Genomic DNA, 17,537 nt, shown 5'->3' on the forward strand with positions numbered 1-17,537 from the left:
CAGATCCTAATAAACAAACTCTCCTCGGGAAGCAGAAAAACATCACACAAACAAAAGGCCGTAACGGATGCCAGCAGCTGCATGGGTCAGATGGTTGAGCTCTGACAAGACTCTAAAGCAGACAGAACACTCCAGTGAGCAAACACAGCAGAAGTAAGTAAACACTAGGCGTCTCCCAGGCAGACGTGTCTGCGGAGAAACGAAAGGCGGATTAAATGGAAATTTTAGAGCCTCTAACATATACGAGCTGAAGTTTTCTTTTGTAGGCAGACTCAACTCTAGAATAGAGGAGGCAGAGGAAGGAATCTGTACCCTTCTGGTCTGAGCCCACGGAGGGAGGGAGGGAGGGAGGGAGGGAGGGAGGGAGGGAGGGAGGGAGGGAGAAGAGAGAGAGAGCGAAAGAGAGGGAGACAGAGAGAGACAGAGACAGAGACAGAGACAGAGACAGAGAGAGAGAGAGAGAGAGAGAGAGAGAGAGAGAGAGAGTACAGAACCTCAGAAGCACATGAGGATTTTAGCTGAACTCATGTCCTCAGTCAAGAAGGAAACACACTGGAGTGTAGTTAAGGAAACTGAAAACTCCCACCAAGTGGAGAAGACACCACCAAACACAGTGAGGAATCCAGAGGTTCCCCAACAGGGTAGAACTCAGCGACCCGTGCTCCGCACATATCACACTCAAACTATCATGAAAACCAAAAAAATAAATAAATAAATAAATAAATAAATAAATAAATAAATAAATAAATAAATACTGAAAGCAGCCAGTGAAAGCTGAAAAGCAGTCCAAATGACATCATCAGACACCATGGACCGAGAGGAAGTGACACCCAGTGCTGAAGAGAAGAAGAAAAAGTGTCCACCTACAGTCCCATAAGCTGGAAAATACCTTCCAAGAACGAAGAGAAAATAAATACATCTGGAATAGGGGAAAGCAAAAGAGAGCCAGTGTCTGGACGGCTTCCCTAACGGAACAGCTAAAAACAGCGAATAACAGGGTGAGGAATGCTGGGTAAACAGGAAACAGAACGTGGTGAGACTAAAACACAAATACACAAAGCAGATCGTTTCTTCATCTCTAGCTCTGTAAGGAGCTGAAGGAAAACGTGTAACCTCACTTAATACAGCTCTTAATATAGAGAGGGGGAATCTTTAAAAGCAAAACAATTATCTAATGAATGTCAGATTTTAATACGTCACTCAAACTGATAAAACACTGAAAACAGTATATTTGTGTAAGTTACATATCTATAATGCAATAGCTGAAGCAACCATTTACTACATATAACTGGGTACGGTGCTGCGTGCCTTTAATCTCAGCACTTGGGAGGAGGAGGCAGGCAGATCTTCAAAGCGACCTGCGGAGAGAGTTCCAGGCCAGCCAGGGCTACGTAGTGAGACACTGTCTCAAAATAAATATTAAAACTATACATACAGCTATATTAAAAATGCTATAACTTAATAAAAATGAAATTCAAAATATATCAAGTTGCTCACAGGGGGAAAAAAACAAAAATGAAAGTAAACAAAAACAAACAAAATTACATGGCAGACTTACACTTCAACATCTAAATAGTTATATTAAATATAAATGACTTAAGTCCATACTTAGTTCCAGTTAGGATTTCTAAAAAAGAATAAGAAAATGGATATTGTCTATGAGAGACTCACTTTAAGTACAATGATATGTGTATGTGTGTCTCTGTATGTATATGTGTGTGTATGTATGTGTTTATCTGTGTGTGTGTGTATGTATCTCTGTGTATGTGTGTGTATGTGTTCTGAAAGTAATTAGAAGGGAAAATACAGACCATGCGAACATTAAGCAAGAGAAAGCAGGAGTGGCTATGGAAATATCAGATAAAGTCAACTGCAGAGCCAGGAGAATTACCATAGGCGGGGAGGGTTAGTAACTAATAACAAAGGACTGGATCCCGAAGACAGCAATCTTCAGTGTTTAATGCACTGGATTACAGAGGATGAAATCTGTGAGACAAAAGCTATGATGTATCTTAAAGAATGAGATAAATCAACATGGTTGCAGGAGGTTTGGCATAGTCTCAACAAATGATAGAACGATCAAACAGAGAATCTCAAGGTTACAGAAGAACGCAAGGCCACCACCCCTAACAGGATCTGACATTACCAAAAGCACTACATCCAACACCACCAAGTGCACACTGTTTTCAATGTCCACAGGACATAAGCCAAGATAGACTGTGTCATGGGCCATGAAATAAACCTCAACACATTTCCAAGTAATTGAAATAACGCATATTGCGTTCTCTGTCTTCAGTGGATTAAAACTGAAGTCAATAGTAAGAAGTAATGAGAAAAATCTCCAAACACTTGGAAGCCAACAACATACTTCTAAATAATCCGTGGGTTAAAGATGGGAATCTAAAACACATTGAATTGGGTCTGGAGAGATGGCTCAATGGTTAAGAACTTGTATTGCTCTTGGAGAAAGTTTGGTTCCCAGTGCCCACGCCAAGCAGCTCACAACCTCTATGCTCTAGCAGATATGACACTTTCTCTTTTGTGGGTTCCACAGGTACCTGCACTCACGTGTGCACATACTTACACACAGACACACTTACACACACCAATGTCCTGTAAGATGAGGAACAAGGCAAGGATGTTATTCTCAATATAATTCTGGAAGTTCTACTTAAGAATAATTATAATTAATTCTCATCTGGCAAGGGAGATGCCATAATCATAAAAACAGTTTCCCAGGGCAAGACTTAATCTGTTGACTCTAGAGCAGCGATTCTCAACCTTCCTAATGCTGTGACCCTTTAAAACAGTTCCTCATGTTGTGGTGACCGCCAACCAGGAAATTATTTTGTTGCTACTTCATAGCTGTAATTTTGCTATTGTTGTGAATCATAATGTAAATATTTCTGGAGACAGAGGTTTGCCAGGGGGGTCATAACCCACAGGTTGAGAACCCCTGCTTGAGACGCCCTGTCCCCTGCCATTTCCCCAAATGTGGAAAATTTGACTGCATAATTTGTGATAGTGGGAGACTGCACTCATGCTCTCCTTTGAAATGAAAAAGAATAATTATAATCAGTAGAGTATTCTCCAGTAGACCACTTGATGGTCAAGCCAGGGAAAGTTAATTGAAGAAGTTAAATGAAACGTGCAGATGTGAAGAAAAATTAAAACTGTCCTCTATTTGCAGATGGTATGGTCTGCATGGTACGTCCATAAAAGGAAGGATCTAGAAAAAAGGAAGATAGATAAAGTGTATATTGCCAAAATTAGAAACGTAAGCTCTGAGGAACACTCTGTGAACTGAGGCTAGAAAGGAGGAAGTATTTGCTAAGTACATCTCTAACGTGGGATCCATTCTGTGAGACAGAACCTGGAGGGGTGGACGTGAAACAAACACTCCATGCTCAGGCAAGCAGCCCTACTCCACCCGGTGGGACACACACACACACAGACACACAAACACACACACAGAGACACACACACACAGAAACACAGACACACAAACACACACACAGACACACACACACACAGAAACACAAACACACACACACACACACACTCACACACACACACAGACACACAAACACACACACACAGAGACACACACACACAGAAACACAGACACACACACAGACACACAAACACACAGAAACACACACGCGCGCGCGCACACACTGCCTTTCTCCCTCCTTGCTTCTTGTTATGACGAGGTAGAGAATCCTGGTAAAGAAGGCATGGGGCAGCAAAGCTGTTTACCTCAGGGCAGCCAGGAAGAAGGGAGGAAAAGAGAGGAGGAGGAGCATAGTGGATCAGTGACGGGACACACAGTCAAGGGAATGTCCCCTAGTGACCTCTTTCCTGCGACTGGGTACCACTTACAGTCTATTCCACTGCGGACTGACGGGCATTGGTGCACAGCATGACAGAGGTAGAAGAGGTCAGTGGCTGGCAGTGTTGGGCTGGCGGAGTGGCTGAGCCTCTAGGAGGTAGCAGGGGCAGATTTCCTGGCAAAGGAAAGCCCTGTGTATCATGAGTCTACACTGTGATATTGTCCTGATACCACATCACTGGTTTTGAAACCGTGGACAGTTGTGAAAGATGTCTCCACCAGCATAAACTGGGTGAAGGGTAGTTGAGTCCTCTCTGCTCTACATAGGGACTTCTGGAATCTCAAAGTATTTCACGGGGGGAAAAAAGGTTTTAAAATGAGAAGACTATAATGCCACTCCGTAATGTTTGCAAACTGGCAAAAACGAATCAATTCATGGTGTTTGCAGTCAGGGTATTGAGTCTTCCTGGCAGGGCAGAGACGGGGGTGGGGGTAGTGGAGAAGGGGCAGAGATGACACAGTGGGAGCATCTTAGCTTTTGGATGTGATGACAAAATACCCTAGAAAGACAACTTAGGGGAAAGGGGTTTTTGTCTGCTTATTTTTCGGTTTGTGCTTTTGTGAAATTCAGCCCATTGCCAGCTGAATCTGTTCCTTTTTGGGGTGAGAAGGCCCAGGGACACAATGCTGTTCACCCTGGGGCTGCCCAGGAGAAGAGAGGAAGAAAGGCGTGGGGAAGGGCACGGGGAGCAGTGACCAGATCCATCCATCAAGCGTGTGTCTTCCAGTGACCTCTCTTCTCCAGGGGACCACCTATTCAGGGACCAGTCGATTCCACTCTGAACTGAACAGGATATTAAACCTGCTGAGGAAGTCAGAGCCCTCAGGATCTGGTCACCTCTGAACACCACCACCGGCCTGGAATCAAACCTTCCCTCAGCACAGGGCTCTTGGGGACATTCTCTAAACTATAACAAGGGGCTTCTGAGCTACATTCCGTTCCTCTGCCTGCGGGCCGATTCCCATGGGAGTTGGTGGCAGTTCATGAAATGGAATGATTTTTTTTCTTTTCCCTGTAGGCATATCACACCTGATAAAAAGCTATAAAGCATGAAAACCTAAGTTTAGATCCTCATCACCTGTGTAAAAGTGAGGTGTGGGTACATAGGCCTGAAACCACAGTGCCGGGGAGGGGATGGAGACAGGTGGATCCTGGGGACTTACTGGCCAGCCAGCCTGGCAGAAATGTGAGCTCTGTATTCAGTGAGAGACCTTGTCTCCAAAGGTAGGTTGGAGAGCAGTAGAGGAAGACAAGTCCGTCTCCAGCCTCCATCCAAGCACGCACGAGCAAGATCCTCCAAACACATTGGTGTGTGCACACACAAGTAATTAGCTGAAAAGCACACTCTGTTTTGTGCGGCTTCCCTATGAGTGTGTGTGGATAAACATACCCTAGAAGGCCATGTGGGAGCTTTCCTTTACAAAGGGAGATGCGGGCATAGAAGGAAGCTGGCCTTTTATTTTATACTGAATTAAAGACTTCAGAGCCACCAGGCTGTCTCCAGCCAGAGAGGCAGCTCCTGCCTTCCCTGCCTTCTGGGTCCCTCTTGTCTGTGGCCGGCTGTGACATCACCCATCACCTTGTGAGAATGGGGCTTTTAAGCCTGTGATGGACAGGAGTCTAGACAGCTCTTAGTCCTGTTAGTCGGTTAATCAATCACTTGTGGCTTTTTTCTCCATAATGCAAGTGCCTTCCAGGAATGGCTGGGCTTCTGGACCCCACGTGGCCAGAGTGGTGGTGGGTTTTTTGTTTTCTAGTTGCATTTAAGCAAGTAAGTCCAGTCCCCTCGCTTGCTTGTCAGACATACCATCTCTAGTCTGTTCACACCATTTACAGAACTCAGCCATTCCTCCGAGAGTCCCACACTACCCAGGAGGTCATGAGTGAAGTGAAGGTAATATGGATTTCAGCCACACAGACTGCAGTTCAGATCCAGGGTAGCTCTGCTGATGACGCAGCTCCCATCTGAGGGTTCCATGTTCACATTCCTGTCATGGAAATACAGATTCCTTGCGTGGCCACACTGAGGACGCATGTGACTGTGCAAATGCAGTACTTGGTGCGGCACCCACTCTCAGACAGAGCTTGGTGAACATCCGTCACTTTCTCCAGAGCTCCACCTACCCATCTTGCTCTGACATACTTTCTGGAGATGTTTGGTTTCTGAACGGTTGGTTATTTGATGCCCATCCCTACTGTGAACTCACCTGGAAATTCATGAAGGCCAGCAGTCCTCCCTGACATCCTCTGTGGTCAGCCCCGCCCCTTACGCATACAAGACTTCCATAAACATGAGCAGAAGCACGGATTGACTGGTCCTTGGTTGCATTTTTCCCTTTGCCTCCTTCGACATGCTAATGCTGGAGATCTTGGGAAGCAGCCATGTTGTAGGAAGGACCAAGATGTCGGTAGTGTATTCCCACACCGTGCCAGTCCTTTGGGCGGACCTAGGCCTGTGAGTTACTACTCTGCCTACCTTACAGAGCTTTAAATGCCGGTGTCTGGAATGAGGTTGGAACTCAGGCAGGGGCCAGTGTCCACTCTGTCAGTTTCTTCCTCTGCACTCAAATCAAGAATTCTGCTGTTGTTTCTTTGTCCCTGGATCCTGGTGTGTGGAGCCCCATTATCAGTCACATTCCATTTATCAATGACTTGTAGGGTGGTGTCTTAGTTAGGGTTTCTACTGATGTGATGAAACACCATCACCATGGAAACTCTTAGAAAAGAAAGCATTTAATTGGGGCTGGCTTACAGTTTCAGAGGTTTAGTTCATTGTCATCATGGTGGGGAGCATGGTGGTGTGCAGGCAGACATGGTGCTGGAGAAGGAGCTGAGAGTTCTTCATCCAGATCTGCAGGAAGAGAGTGAGACGCTGGAACTGACTTGGGCTTTTGAAACCCCCAGTGACACACTTCCTCCACCAAAGCCACACCTACTCCAACAAGGCCACACCTCCTAATCCCTGTCAAGTAGCCCCACAACCAAACCACCACAGGTGGTCCTCAGGGAGTTTGGTGCCTTCCCCCTCTCTAAGGTTCACAAATTGTCCTGTGGCAGTTGAGCACTGGCTCTTGGCTCCTACGGTGTCCATCTTCATGAGGCAAGGCTGACAGCAGTATTGTACTCTGAAGGTAGAATTCACAGATGGGGCAGGGTTTCTTTTAAAAAACATGTATTTCTTGACAATTTCATACATACATAATATTTTAAGGCCCGTCTAACCCCCTCATTACCCCTTCTATCTCCCCCCTACTTCCACTGAACCTCTTCTTCCCAACAAGCTACACTCCTTGTTTTATGCCTTTTTTAATCACCCACTGGGTTTAATGGCCTGCCAGAGCATGAGTGTGGGGTTATGTTCTGGCTCATGAGCACCTTACCAGTGGGCATGTCAAAGTAGAAAAATTATTCCTCCTCCCCTAGCAACTTTTAACTTCCAGTAACTCCTCAGGAAGGGTGGGGTGCATCCTGAGACCCTCCCCCATTCATAATGGAATCTAGATGGGCCCCATCTTCTGTAGGTCATATGCAGGTGACCACAGCTTGGTTGGTTCATGAGTTCACGGTTGTGTCGTGCCCAGAAGTGTGTCACAGCACTCCCTTCCATTCTCTGGTTCTTATAGTCTTTCTGCCTTCTCTCCATGGTGTTTCTGGAGCCTCAGAGAAGGTGGTATACATGTCTCACTTAGGGATGAGCACTTAACACTCATTTATTCTCAACACTTGGAAAGTTGGATTTTCTTTTTATTTTTTGGATATGTTCTTTTATTTTCCATGACGCTCATTATTTGTTTTTATTTATGTGCATTGGTGTTTTGCTTGCATGTATGCCTGTGTGAGGGTGTCAGATCCCCTGGAACTGGATTTACAGACAGTTGTCAGCTGCCCTGTGAGTGCGGGGAATTGAACCTGGTACCTTTGGAAGAGCAGTTAGTACTCTTAACTGCTGAGCCATCTCTCCAGCCCTAGAAAGCTGGATTTTCTAAACCGTGTTAGGAAAGTAAACAGAAACCAGAAATGTCAATGAAGTCTTATTGAACTTGAATGGACATTCTCCAATTTACAGTGGTCTGGCTTGACTTTTGAATTTTTCTAATGTGGAGAAATAACATGCATTCAGGAACAGTCACACTGGATTTTGAATTTTTTCCTGGGACAGGGGTGTGTGCGATTCACTCTGTGACACAGAGCAACCATGTCAACCGCAAATCCAGGTACAGTGTGGCTAAGCTGTGGTGTCCTGGATTAGGTAGACTCGGTGCATTGCACATGGAATTTTCAACCTCTGGGTTTATACCCGAGTCTAAGTTGGAAAGCCTTTCTATGTGTATTAAAATCATTGTTTCCACATGTGGTAACACAGAACTCCTGGTGTGCTGGTTTCTGTATGTGTGCTAAGTTTGTGAAGTTGAATATGGCTGCCCACGCTCCCACAGCCACGGCCCAAGCATGGCGCCGCAGCTCGGGGTGGGTGTTGTCCTCCTGAGCAGCTGAGCCATAGTCTTGCCAGGCTCCGGGAAACATTGGAAGAGACAGAGTTGGCCTCACTGACCCCTGCCCCGTTTTGAGCAGGGTCAGTTACTGAGCATCTCGGCAGCCCACGGAGATCTGGAGACCGTCCGGTTCCTGCTCACAGAGAAGCGCGTGGAGCTGCCAGTGGAGCCCACTGACGACAACCCAGCTGTGGTGGCTGCACATTTTGGACACACCGAAGTCGTGCATGAATTGCTGGAGTCCTTGTCAGGTAAAGCGCTGTCGGCGTGTGCGCTCCGTCACCGCTGCCCTTTCTTAGCTTTGCCTTCTCTGGAACACATTTGGAACCACATCCTTAGGCCATCTTCTCAGATCAGTTTCTCTCACCTAGCAATATGCGTTGAAAGTTCTGCAGTGTCTTTTCATCACTCAGTAACTTACTGTTTTTATAGCTAAACAACACTCCATTGAATGGCCGTACCATGGTATGATGCATTTGTAATTTGCCTCTGGCGAACTCAAGGTGTTCTAGTCTCCTATAACTTCCTTGTCACTTTGGCTCAGCAGTCTGTGTAGAGAAGGGCTGGGTGTGACTGGGGGTAGGGACACTCTCCACTTGGCAGAAGCATAGCTTCCAGTCAGAACTAGAATGGCTGTGTTTTATTCATGGCCAATGGGATGATGAGTGCGGGGAGCAACCAGTACCATCCAGGGGCACTTAGCCTCTGCCCCCTCTCACCCCTCCAGGTCCCTGTAGCCCCCAGCGGCTGCTGAACTGGATGCTGGCCCTGGCTTGCCAGCGAGGGCACTTGGAGGTTGTGAAGCTGCTGGTCCTGACACATGGGGCTGACCCCGAGAACTACGCCGTCAGGAAGAATGAGTTCCCGGTCATTGTGCGTCTGCCCCTCTATGCGGCCATCAAGTCAGGTGGGTCCCACACACTCAACCCTGCCCTGCAAAGTGTCCCGCTTTCTAGTGTGGGACTCCAGCTCCACCACCCCCTGCCACTAACTCTCCAGTGGCCTGTGAAAGGACTTCTGCAGCTCCTTCCTGTGTGTGTGTGTGTGTGTGTGTGTGTGTGTGTGTGTGTGTGTTGCATATGTGCAGCTGTGTATGCACACTTGTGTGTGGAGGGCCAGAAGACAACCTCAGCTGTTGTTCCTTGGGACAGAGAGACAGGGCATCACACTTTTGCCTAGAGTGTCCTTTTGTTCATCTCAGTTGGCTGGCTATCCATCCCCATGGATCCCCCTCTCCCTCTCCCTGTTTCTGGGATTACACTTGTACTCCATCATGGGCAGTATCTTTTTCATGTGGATTCTGGAGATGAAACTTGGGCCCTTAGCAAGCACTTTGCTGACTTAGCCATCCCCTAGCCCCGTTCTCAGTTTCTTTTTCAAAACAGCTGTTCCTCCTTTCTAGGTCCCCCACTGGGTGGCAGGGACCCACCATGGTAAGTGGGACCTCATGTGCAGCACTCAAAAAGCCAAGTCCCAGAAACTCTTACTGCCAAGAACTTGGTGCATCTGGGAGAGTAACCGGGAGCCTGCTCTCCTAGCCAAGGCCCCGCCAAATAGAGATGACCACTGGGACATCATCTGAACACCCCGAGCTCTCTTGGCTTTGTCCCACTGGGACATCTGAACACCCCTAGCTCTCTCTATGCTTTGTCCCATCAGGGAATGAAGACATTGCTCTATTCCTGCTTCGCCATGGAGCCTATTTCTGCTCCTACATCCTATTGGACAGTCCTGACCCGAGCAAGCATCTACTAAGGAAGTATTTCATCGAAGCCAGTGCCTTGCCCAGCAGCTATCCTGGGAAAACAGTGAGTGGCATGGCCTGCGGGCTGGGTCTGGGACACAGCTTTGGACAGGACTTTCTCCAGGCTTTCTTTACCATGTTTCTGAACTGGTTAAGTAGATAATTTTTTTTTAAAAAAAAAATATTCCCTTAAACTTAATAAGATTTTAAACTATGCAAGTAAGGTGTATTTGTAACTAGTGAAAACTCCAGGGTGATGTAATGAAATGTATGAGTCGTCTCCTCTTCTAATAAGTAGTCCACCAACCTAGGAAGGATCCCTTCATACACTTCCATAAGAAAAGCTGTGAGCCAAGACCAGGTGCTGGGCATGATGGTGCAGGGAGCTGGGCACGGTGATGTAGGGAGCTGGGCATGATGATGTAGGGAGCTGGGCATGGTGATGTAGGGATTTGGGTATGCTGATTTAGGGAGCTGGGCATGGTGGTGTAGGGATCTGGTTATGGTGATATAGGGAGCTGGGCATGGTGATGTAGGGATTTGGGCATGCTGATGTAGGGAACTGGGCATGGTGATGTAGGGAACTGGGCATGGTGATGTAGGGAACTGGGCATGGTGATGTAGGGAGCTGGGCATGGTGATGTAGGGATTTGGGCATGGTGATGTAGGGAACTGGGCATGGTGATGTAGGGATTTGGGCATGGTGATGTAGGGAGCTGGGCATGGTGATGTAGGGATCTAGGCATGGTGGCACAGGAGCTGGGCATGATGGCACAAGCCTCTGATCCCAACAACTGGGGAGCAGAGGGACAGGAAGATCAGGAATCCAAGGTCGTCCTTAACTACATAGAGTAACCTGGGTGCATGGGACCCTGACGAAAATCAAGCAAAGAAACAAGAAAAAAATCATGCCATTTATGTTACCAGCAAATTGGCTTTTACAAACATCATCAACATCTCCTTAGCTCATTCTTCAAAATGTACGCTTTAGGGCAAGGTGGTCTCAGCCCTTCTCTTGTGGATATGCACTTGGGTTTGCTCTGGGTTCTGGGGTCTGCCTCTTCTTAGGCAGCCTCATTTGGTAGGCTGTGTCTGCTTACATAGATATGAGCTCCTGAAGTGGGTGATTTGGAGTCCCAGCCGCCCACAGCATCTGAGCCTCTGCGGCCCACACCTTGGCCAGCACTAGATATCCCACCCAGAACCTTCTCATTCTTCCCAGCCTGTCCGGGGAACACAGCTAGCAAGTGTTTTCATTTCCATGTTTTATTAATAATACTATTAAATTTTCTCACACATTCATAAACTCTTTACATCCTTGCAATAATGAGCTGCCTGCTGATGTTTACTGATTGCTTTGCTGAAGTGTTAGCTTTTCATTTTCACGTTGGAAACCTCTTGTATGTTAGAGATTTGGAACCTTTGTGGGTCCTGTGTGTCGCCAGACTTTTCCCTGATCCGTTGTTTTCTTTTTGCCTGTTTTGCTAGTGCTGACATAGATGTGAGAACATACAGCCACAGAAGTTCATGTCCTTTATTGGTTCTATGGAGTCCGGGGTGTATAAAGGGGGCATTGCCAGTCAGGGTTTATAGAAATACTCTGCTAGAGACTCTGACGGTATTTTTATCCATTTAGTTTTGGTTTTCCTGCTATTCATTTCTGTGTGTTATGTGGGGTCGGGGGGGGGGGGGGGTGCAGCTCTCATACCTCTAGGTGGATAGCTGGTTAATCCAGCAGTTTCCAGGAGAAGGCTGCTAGATGTGGTGGTGAGCTTGTCTACAATCCCAACTTGGGTGGGAACATTTTCAGTTTGGGGCTAGTCTGGGTTCCCTAGCAAGGCCCTGGCTCAAATATAAACCAAAGTAAACTAATAAAAATGGAGCTTCCGCCGGGCGGTGGTGGCGCACTCCTTTAATCCCAGCACTCGGGAGGCAGAGCCAGGCGGATCTCTGTGAGTTCGAGGCCAGCCTGGGCTACCAAGTGAGTTCCAGGAAAGGCGCAAAGCTACACAGAGAAACCCTGTCTCGAAAAACAAAAACAAAAACAAAAAAAAAATGGAGCTTCCTTTCTCCTCTGGGTTACAATGTCATGGTTGGTGTTTTCATATAGATATTGGTATGTGTTTGGGGCTTCTGAGTACTGACTGGTACAGAGGGACCAGCCCTCCCTGGTAAAGCCTTGCTGTTTGAATACAGGTGCCTCGTTTCATCCTTACAGTCTTTACAATCAGTATAAGCTTCCTGCTCTTTTGTTTTTCCCAAAGTTAGAGTTATACACATTCTACTCTGTGCCATTTCCATGGGCACCCATTTTCATCATATCAAACAAACGCTTTGGTTGTGTTCACACATCTGTCCTAGCAACAGAACCTGTCACCTTCAGTGGCCACACTGACAGCATGCATCCCCTTCACATCAGTCTGGGATGGGTTTCCCGAGACTTCTGCTTGGAGTGCTCTGATCAGCCTATTTATATGTCTTTATGGATATTGTCTAGCTTTTCCCAAAAGGTCTCGATGGCTCTTGTTGATTTGTGACCTTTTTATTGCTTGGCACTATTTGAATGGGATGTACATTTGCATGGTTATCATCTCCTTTTCCAGCCTGGTGGGGAAGAGGGTTTTTCTTTTGTGTCTTTGGACAATCTCCTTACCAGCTTCCCTCACTAATTATAAGTCCAACCTCCTTCAGACTGAGTAATTCATCAGCAGATTCAAAAGAAGTCGTCTCTCCCTTTCCAGTGTATGTGTAACCTGTTTAGTCCAGGTCCATACATCACTAGGAACAGTAAAAGTTGAACAGTTGTAATGCAAGAGGTACCTCTCCTATGCCCCTGGCATTAAGATTTTAAGGGCAGTGGTTTATGAGCCCTGACTTTGGGTTTCTTGACATAAGCCCTTGTTATATTTAGGTAGTTTTATTCATTTATTTATTTGTTTGTTTGTTTGTTTGTTTATTATTTTGCTTAGTGTTGCATTAAAAAGGTTGCTGAATTAGGTCAAATCATATTTGAAGCTATAGATTTTCTACATTAATTCATTGATTAAATAAGTGATGATGGTAATTGCTGACCCAACTTTGAACTCTTACAGGAAATACTAATTGGTTTGTTTCCTGTGGCTGGATTTGAACTACTGACATGCTATACAATTTTTTATATCTATATCTGTAAATGAAATTTTCAGTCTCTGTTGTTTTGTTGAGGTGTGCTATGTAGTCATTCTTGCTTCTCACAAGTTTTAGGAATTTTTCATTGTTTCTCTGTAGATGTTTCATCAGAACCATTGTCAAAGTTTGGATAAAACGAGTCTTTGTTTTATTTTTGCTTCCTTTGAAGTCATCGTTCAGTTCACTTATATTTAGTTTAGATTAAGTTTTTGTGGATCAACACGCATTTCCTTCAGATTTTGGATGTGACATTTAGTGTTCACTTATGCTTTCTCAAGCATTCTTCTATATCTGTATTTTATTATGTTAAGAAGTTCAACTTTTTCTCTTTTTCTCTTAAGCAAAAACACCTAGTGATTGCATTTTAGTGTCCTGCGTTTTAGTTGAATAAAAACTAAATTTTATTCAACCCCTAAACCAATGTTCACGCATCTCTCTTTTGAGTATTCTGTGGTTGATGATGAGGTTTTGACAAGGTCTTATCTGTACCAAAAAGAGAAAGCCAAGAAAGTACTTGTCTCACAGGGATGCCTGGCAAGTAAATGTGGTTAACATTGGCAACATTCTAACAGCAAGGATTGGCCCAGAGCAATATATAGATTTTATATATAGACATTATAATAGACATTACCTGTTAATTGTGGTGTGATCATCCCTCTGTATCCTTAAGAGTGAGTTTCAGGATCACAGAAGATGATACCAAAATCCACAGATGCTCAGGTCCCTCGTAGGAAATGTCCTGGTATTTCTATATGACCTATACACTCCTTTCTGTACAGTTACATCACGTCCATGTGGCTTAGAACACCTAATACAAGGGAAAGGGAAGCCACTGGTCCTTACAATGTAGCATTTAGGGAGAGATGGCAAGAAAGAAAGGCTTTCACTTTTTAAAATTAATTTTGACATGGAATTAGGTGAATCCACATGCAGAGCCCATGGATGAAAGGGCTGCCTGTAATTCTTTTTCAAATGTCTTGAGTTGAATATTTAATTATTTATTTATTTATGTTTACCTTGCTGATCACATTAATCGAGTCCCTTCCACGCTGCCTATTTGTTCTTTACCAGTAATGTGGATACAGAAACATGTCCTACTGTATCAACATAAATATGCATGTGATTGTATGTCCATATGTATCTCCTACTGCTACTGAGTTCCTGTCTCATTCCTGTGTTCTACAAGGTTGCCTCACATATGTGTTTGATATCAAATAGCCATGTGCTGGCTAGAGTCATCTGAGAGGAGAAAACCTCAATTGAGAAGATGCCTCCATAAGCTGGGCTGTAAGCAGACAAACCTGTAGAGCATTTTCTTAATTAGTGATTGATGCGGGAAGGCCCATCCCAATGTGGGTGGTGCTATCCCTGGGCTGGTGGTCCTGGGTTCTATAAGAAAGCAGGCTGAGCAAGCCATGATGAGCAAGCCAGTAAGCAGCACTCTTCCATGGCCTCTGCATCAGCTCCTGCCTTGAGGTTCCTGCTCTGCTTGAATCTCTGTCCTGACTTCCTTTGATGATGAACTGTGATGTAGAAGCATAATCCAAATAAACTCTTCCATCCCCAACTTGCTTTGGTTATGATAATAGCAATAGTAACCCTAAGTAGGACAGAAATTGGTACCAGGAGTAGGGTATTGTGACAGACCTGACCATGTTGTTTGGGAAGGATTTTGGAAGGACTTTGGAACTCTGGGAGGAAACGCCATTGAATATTCAAAACTTGGTGAGCTGTTCTATTAGGGCTTGGAAGATAAGAACGTTGAGAGAAATGCAGAGGATGGAAGACGGACTTGTAAAGTTCCAAGGGGAAGTTTGAGAGTCACTTGAAGACTCAATCAGGACATTGAGTTTTTGAAATGAGTATCTGTGATTCTGGTCAGCTAGGGCTGAAGAATCATCTGTAATGAACCAGGAACCGGCACTACTGAGGTAAAAAACCTTTGCTTTACTAGGATAATTGATGCTGCTTAGCTGGAGATGAAAAGTTAGTGGTGATTAAAAAGACCAGCATCACTGAGTGACATCTTGGAGCGTTTCCTCAGAATCAGCACACAGAAGCTGTGTTCCAGAGGTAGCCAAGCTTGTACCTTGTGCTGCCAACCATCCTTGGTCATGTGTCAGAGTCACCCAGATGGTACTGGTTTTGAAGTCATGAAGGGATCATGGAGAGAAGCTGAGGCTTGGCACTGTGTGGCAGGGCTGGAGTCCCTAAAGAGAACCCAAGAGAGGCTGTTGATGAAAGTGAAGACCAGTTGCAGCAAGGGACCCCAGCATTTCAGAGATGCCAGTACCATGGGACAACAGCAGCAGCGGTGGAACCAGCCTGAGCTTAGGAGACTGTGTGTGTGTGTGTGTGTGTGTGTGTGTGTGTGTGTGTGTGTGCGTGTGCGTGTGCGTGTGCGTGTGCGTGTGTGTGTGTGTGTGTGTGTGTGTGTGTGTGTGTGTGTGTGTTTTGGAACAGGAGGCTCCCCCATTTCACATTTGCATGAGACCTCCCTAGCGGGGCCTTCTTTCCATCTCTTTTACATTTATTGCTCCTTTATTTTCACTGTTCTCTTATTCCTACTTGTTTCCTTATTCCTAAAGAAGATTGATATCCAAACCTCTGCACGCTGTTACCTCTCTATAAATTTCGTTGGCATTGGCGTTATCCACTATACAACAGGGAGAAGTACAGTGCCACCATGGAGGTGATTGTGTGCTCAGCACAGGACTTGGCATACAGTACACGCTCAAAAAGTTAGTTGTTATCTTCATGCTGCCAAAGGAAATGGCATCCTCTAACCCTGCATTTGTGTAGTACTTGGTTGTTTTTCTGCTCTTTCTTTTTTTTTTTTTTTTTTCTTTTCTGGTTTTTCGAGACAGGGTTTCTCTGTGTAGCTTTGCGCCTTTCCTGGGACTCACTCTGTAGACCAGGCTGGCCTCGAACTCACAGAGATCCGCCTGGCTCTGCCTCCCGAGTGCTGGGATTAAAGGCGTGCGCCACCACCGCCCGGCTTCTGCTCTTTCTTATCATATTAGTTCATGCAGCACAACATGAGACTATTGCAGGGAGTGCAGTGTGTCTTCCAAGCGGGAATATTAAGGTACAAAGACATTGTTACCGGCCCTCTTGCTGTCCAGCAACCAGACAGTGTTGCTGCCCAGACCACAGCCCACCTCTCCTGTTCCTGTTCCCCAGATCTCAGTTCCTGAAGCAGGCCATGCAGGTCTCATGATAGTGAGTGGGTCTCGCTTTCCTATGTGCTGGAATGCCCAAGGATTTCAAACTGTACCCTACACTGACCAATCCACACTTCGGAGGCAGGACCTGGCCTTAGGAGTTTTTTAAACTCTCCCAGGTGATTCTAGTGTGCCCCAGATGTTAGTTTTCTTGGTACAATGTTGAAGCAGAGAAAGCCAGAGATCTCTGACCCCTTCTGCAAGATGTCTCCCGCCTTATGTGCCAAGGTTAGCCATAGGCGTGGAAGTGATGAGCACATCTTGCCAATGAAAAGACAAAGAAAAGGCCACACTGCTTTTCCCTCTCCTGAGCTCTTCTGCTCACATCAGAAGAGGAAATGAAATCATAGCACACAAAGCCTGACTCATTCCAGCTCCCGGGCTTTCCCGGAACAGGTATTATTTTTGTGACTCAAATGAATCTCAAAGGCAAATGCCCTGGAGTGGGTGCATTGGGCTCTCTTGTAATCTGTGACCTGCAAGGGGACACTCCTTCTGTGCTGCCACCGAAGAGCAGAGAGGGGTGATGGCCCAGGAGGTCCAGGTAAGCTAGACACCTTTCCAAGTATCCTGTGGGACTGAGCTGAGCTGCTGCCGGTGGTGGTGTTATCATCCTTCCAAATACTGAGCCCCAGATGCTGGCCACTAGAAGAGCACTTTGCCCATGTGATACATTGCCTGAAAATGCCTTGGCTGTGTTGCCATTTTTGAAGTGGTCCAGGAAGGACACTGGTGATGGAGCTTACCTTCAGTGACACTTTTAGGGTGTGCCATCTTGTTTTGTGTGTGGAGCCTGCTTCCCCCACTGGTTCATGTGATGGGGCTTTGTTTGGGGACACAGGGTTTCATTGTGTAGCTCAAGCTGGCCTTGAACTTGCAACTCTCCTACCTCAGTACCCTGAGTGCTGAAATTGCACAAGTGCACCTTAGTGGATTTTTTTTTTCTGGTGTATTTGGGCCGGCTCTCACATAACCCAGACTGGCCACGAACTTGCTGTGTGTGTTGAGGATGACC

At 45.9% G+C, this 17,537-nt stretch overlaps 1 protein-coding gene across 1 annotated transcript in view; it reads left to right on the forward strand.

Annotated features, from left to right (window-relative positions):
* Window positions 1-17,537, forward strand: part of Lrrk1 (leucine rich repeat kinase 1) — a 130,667-nt gene that overhangs the window by 38,127 nt on the left and 75,003 nt on the right. Inside the window, exons 3-5 of the mRNA XM_059273225.1 lie at window positions 8,466-8,637; window positions 9,114-9,293; window positions 10,046-10,194. Of these exons, the coding sequence (XP_059129208.1) occupies window positions 8,466-8,637; window positions 9,114-9,293; window positions 10,046-10,194 (501 nt within the window). The remainder of the gene's footprint in view (window positions 1-8,465; window positions 8,638-9,113; window positions 9,294-10,045; window positions 10,195-17,537) is intronic.

Source organism: Peromyscus eremicus, chromosome 1 (assembly GCF_949786415.1).
Source record: "Peromyscus eremicus chromosome 1, PerEre_H2_v1, whole genome shotgun sequence".
Classification (NCBI taxonomy): Eukaryota; Metazoa; Chordata; class Mammalia; order Rodentia; family Cricetidae; genus Peromyscus; species Peromyscus eremicus.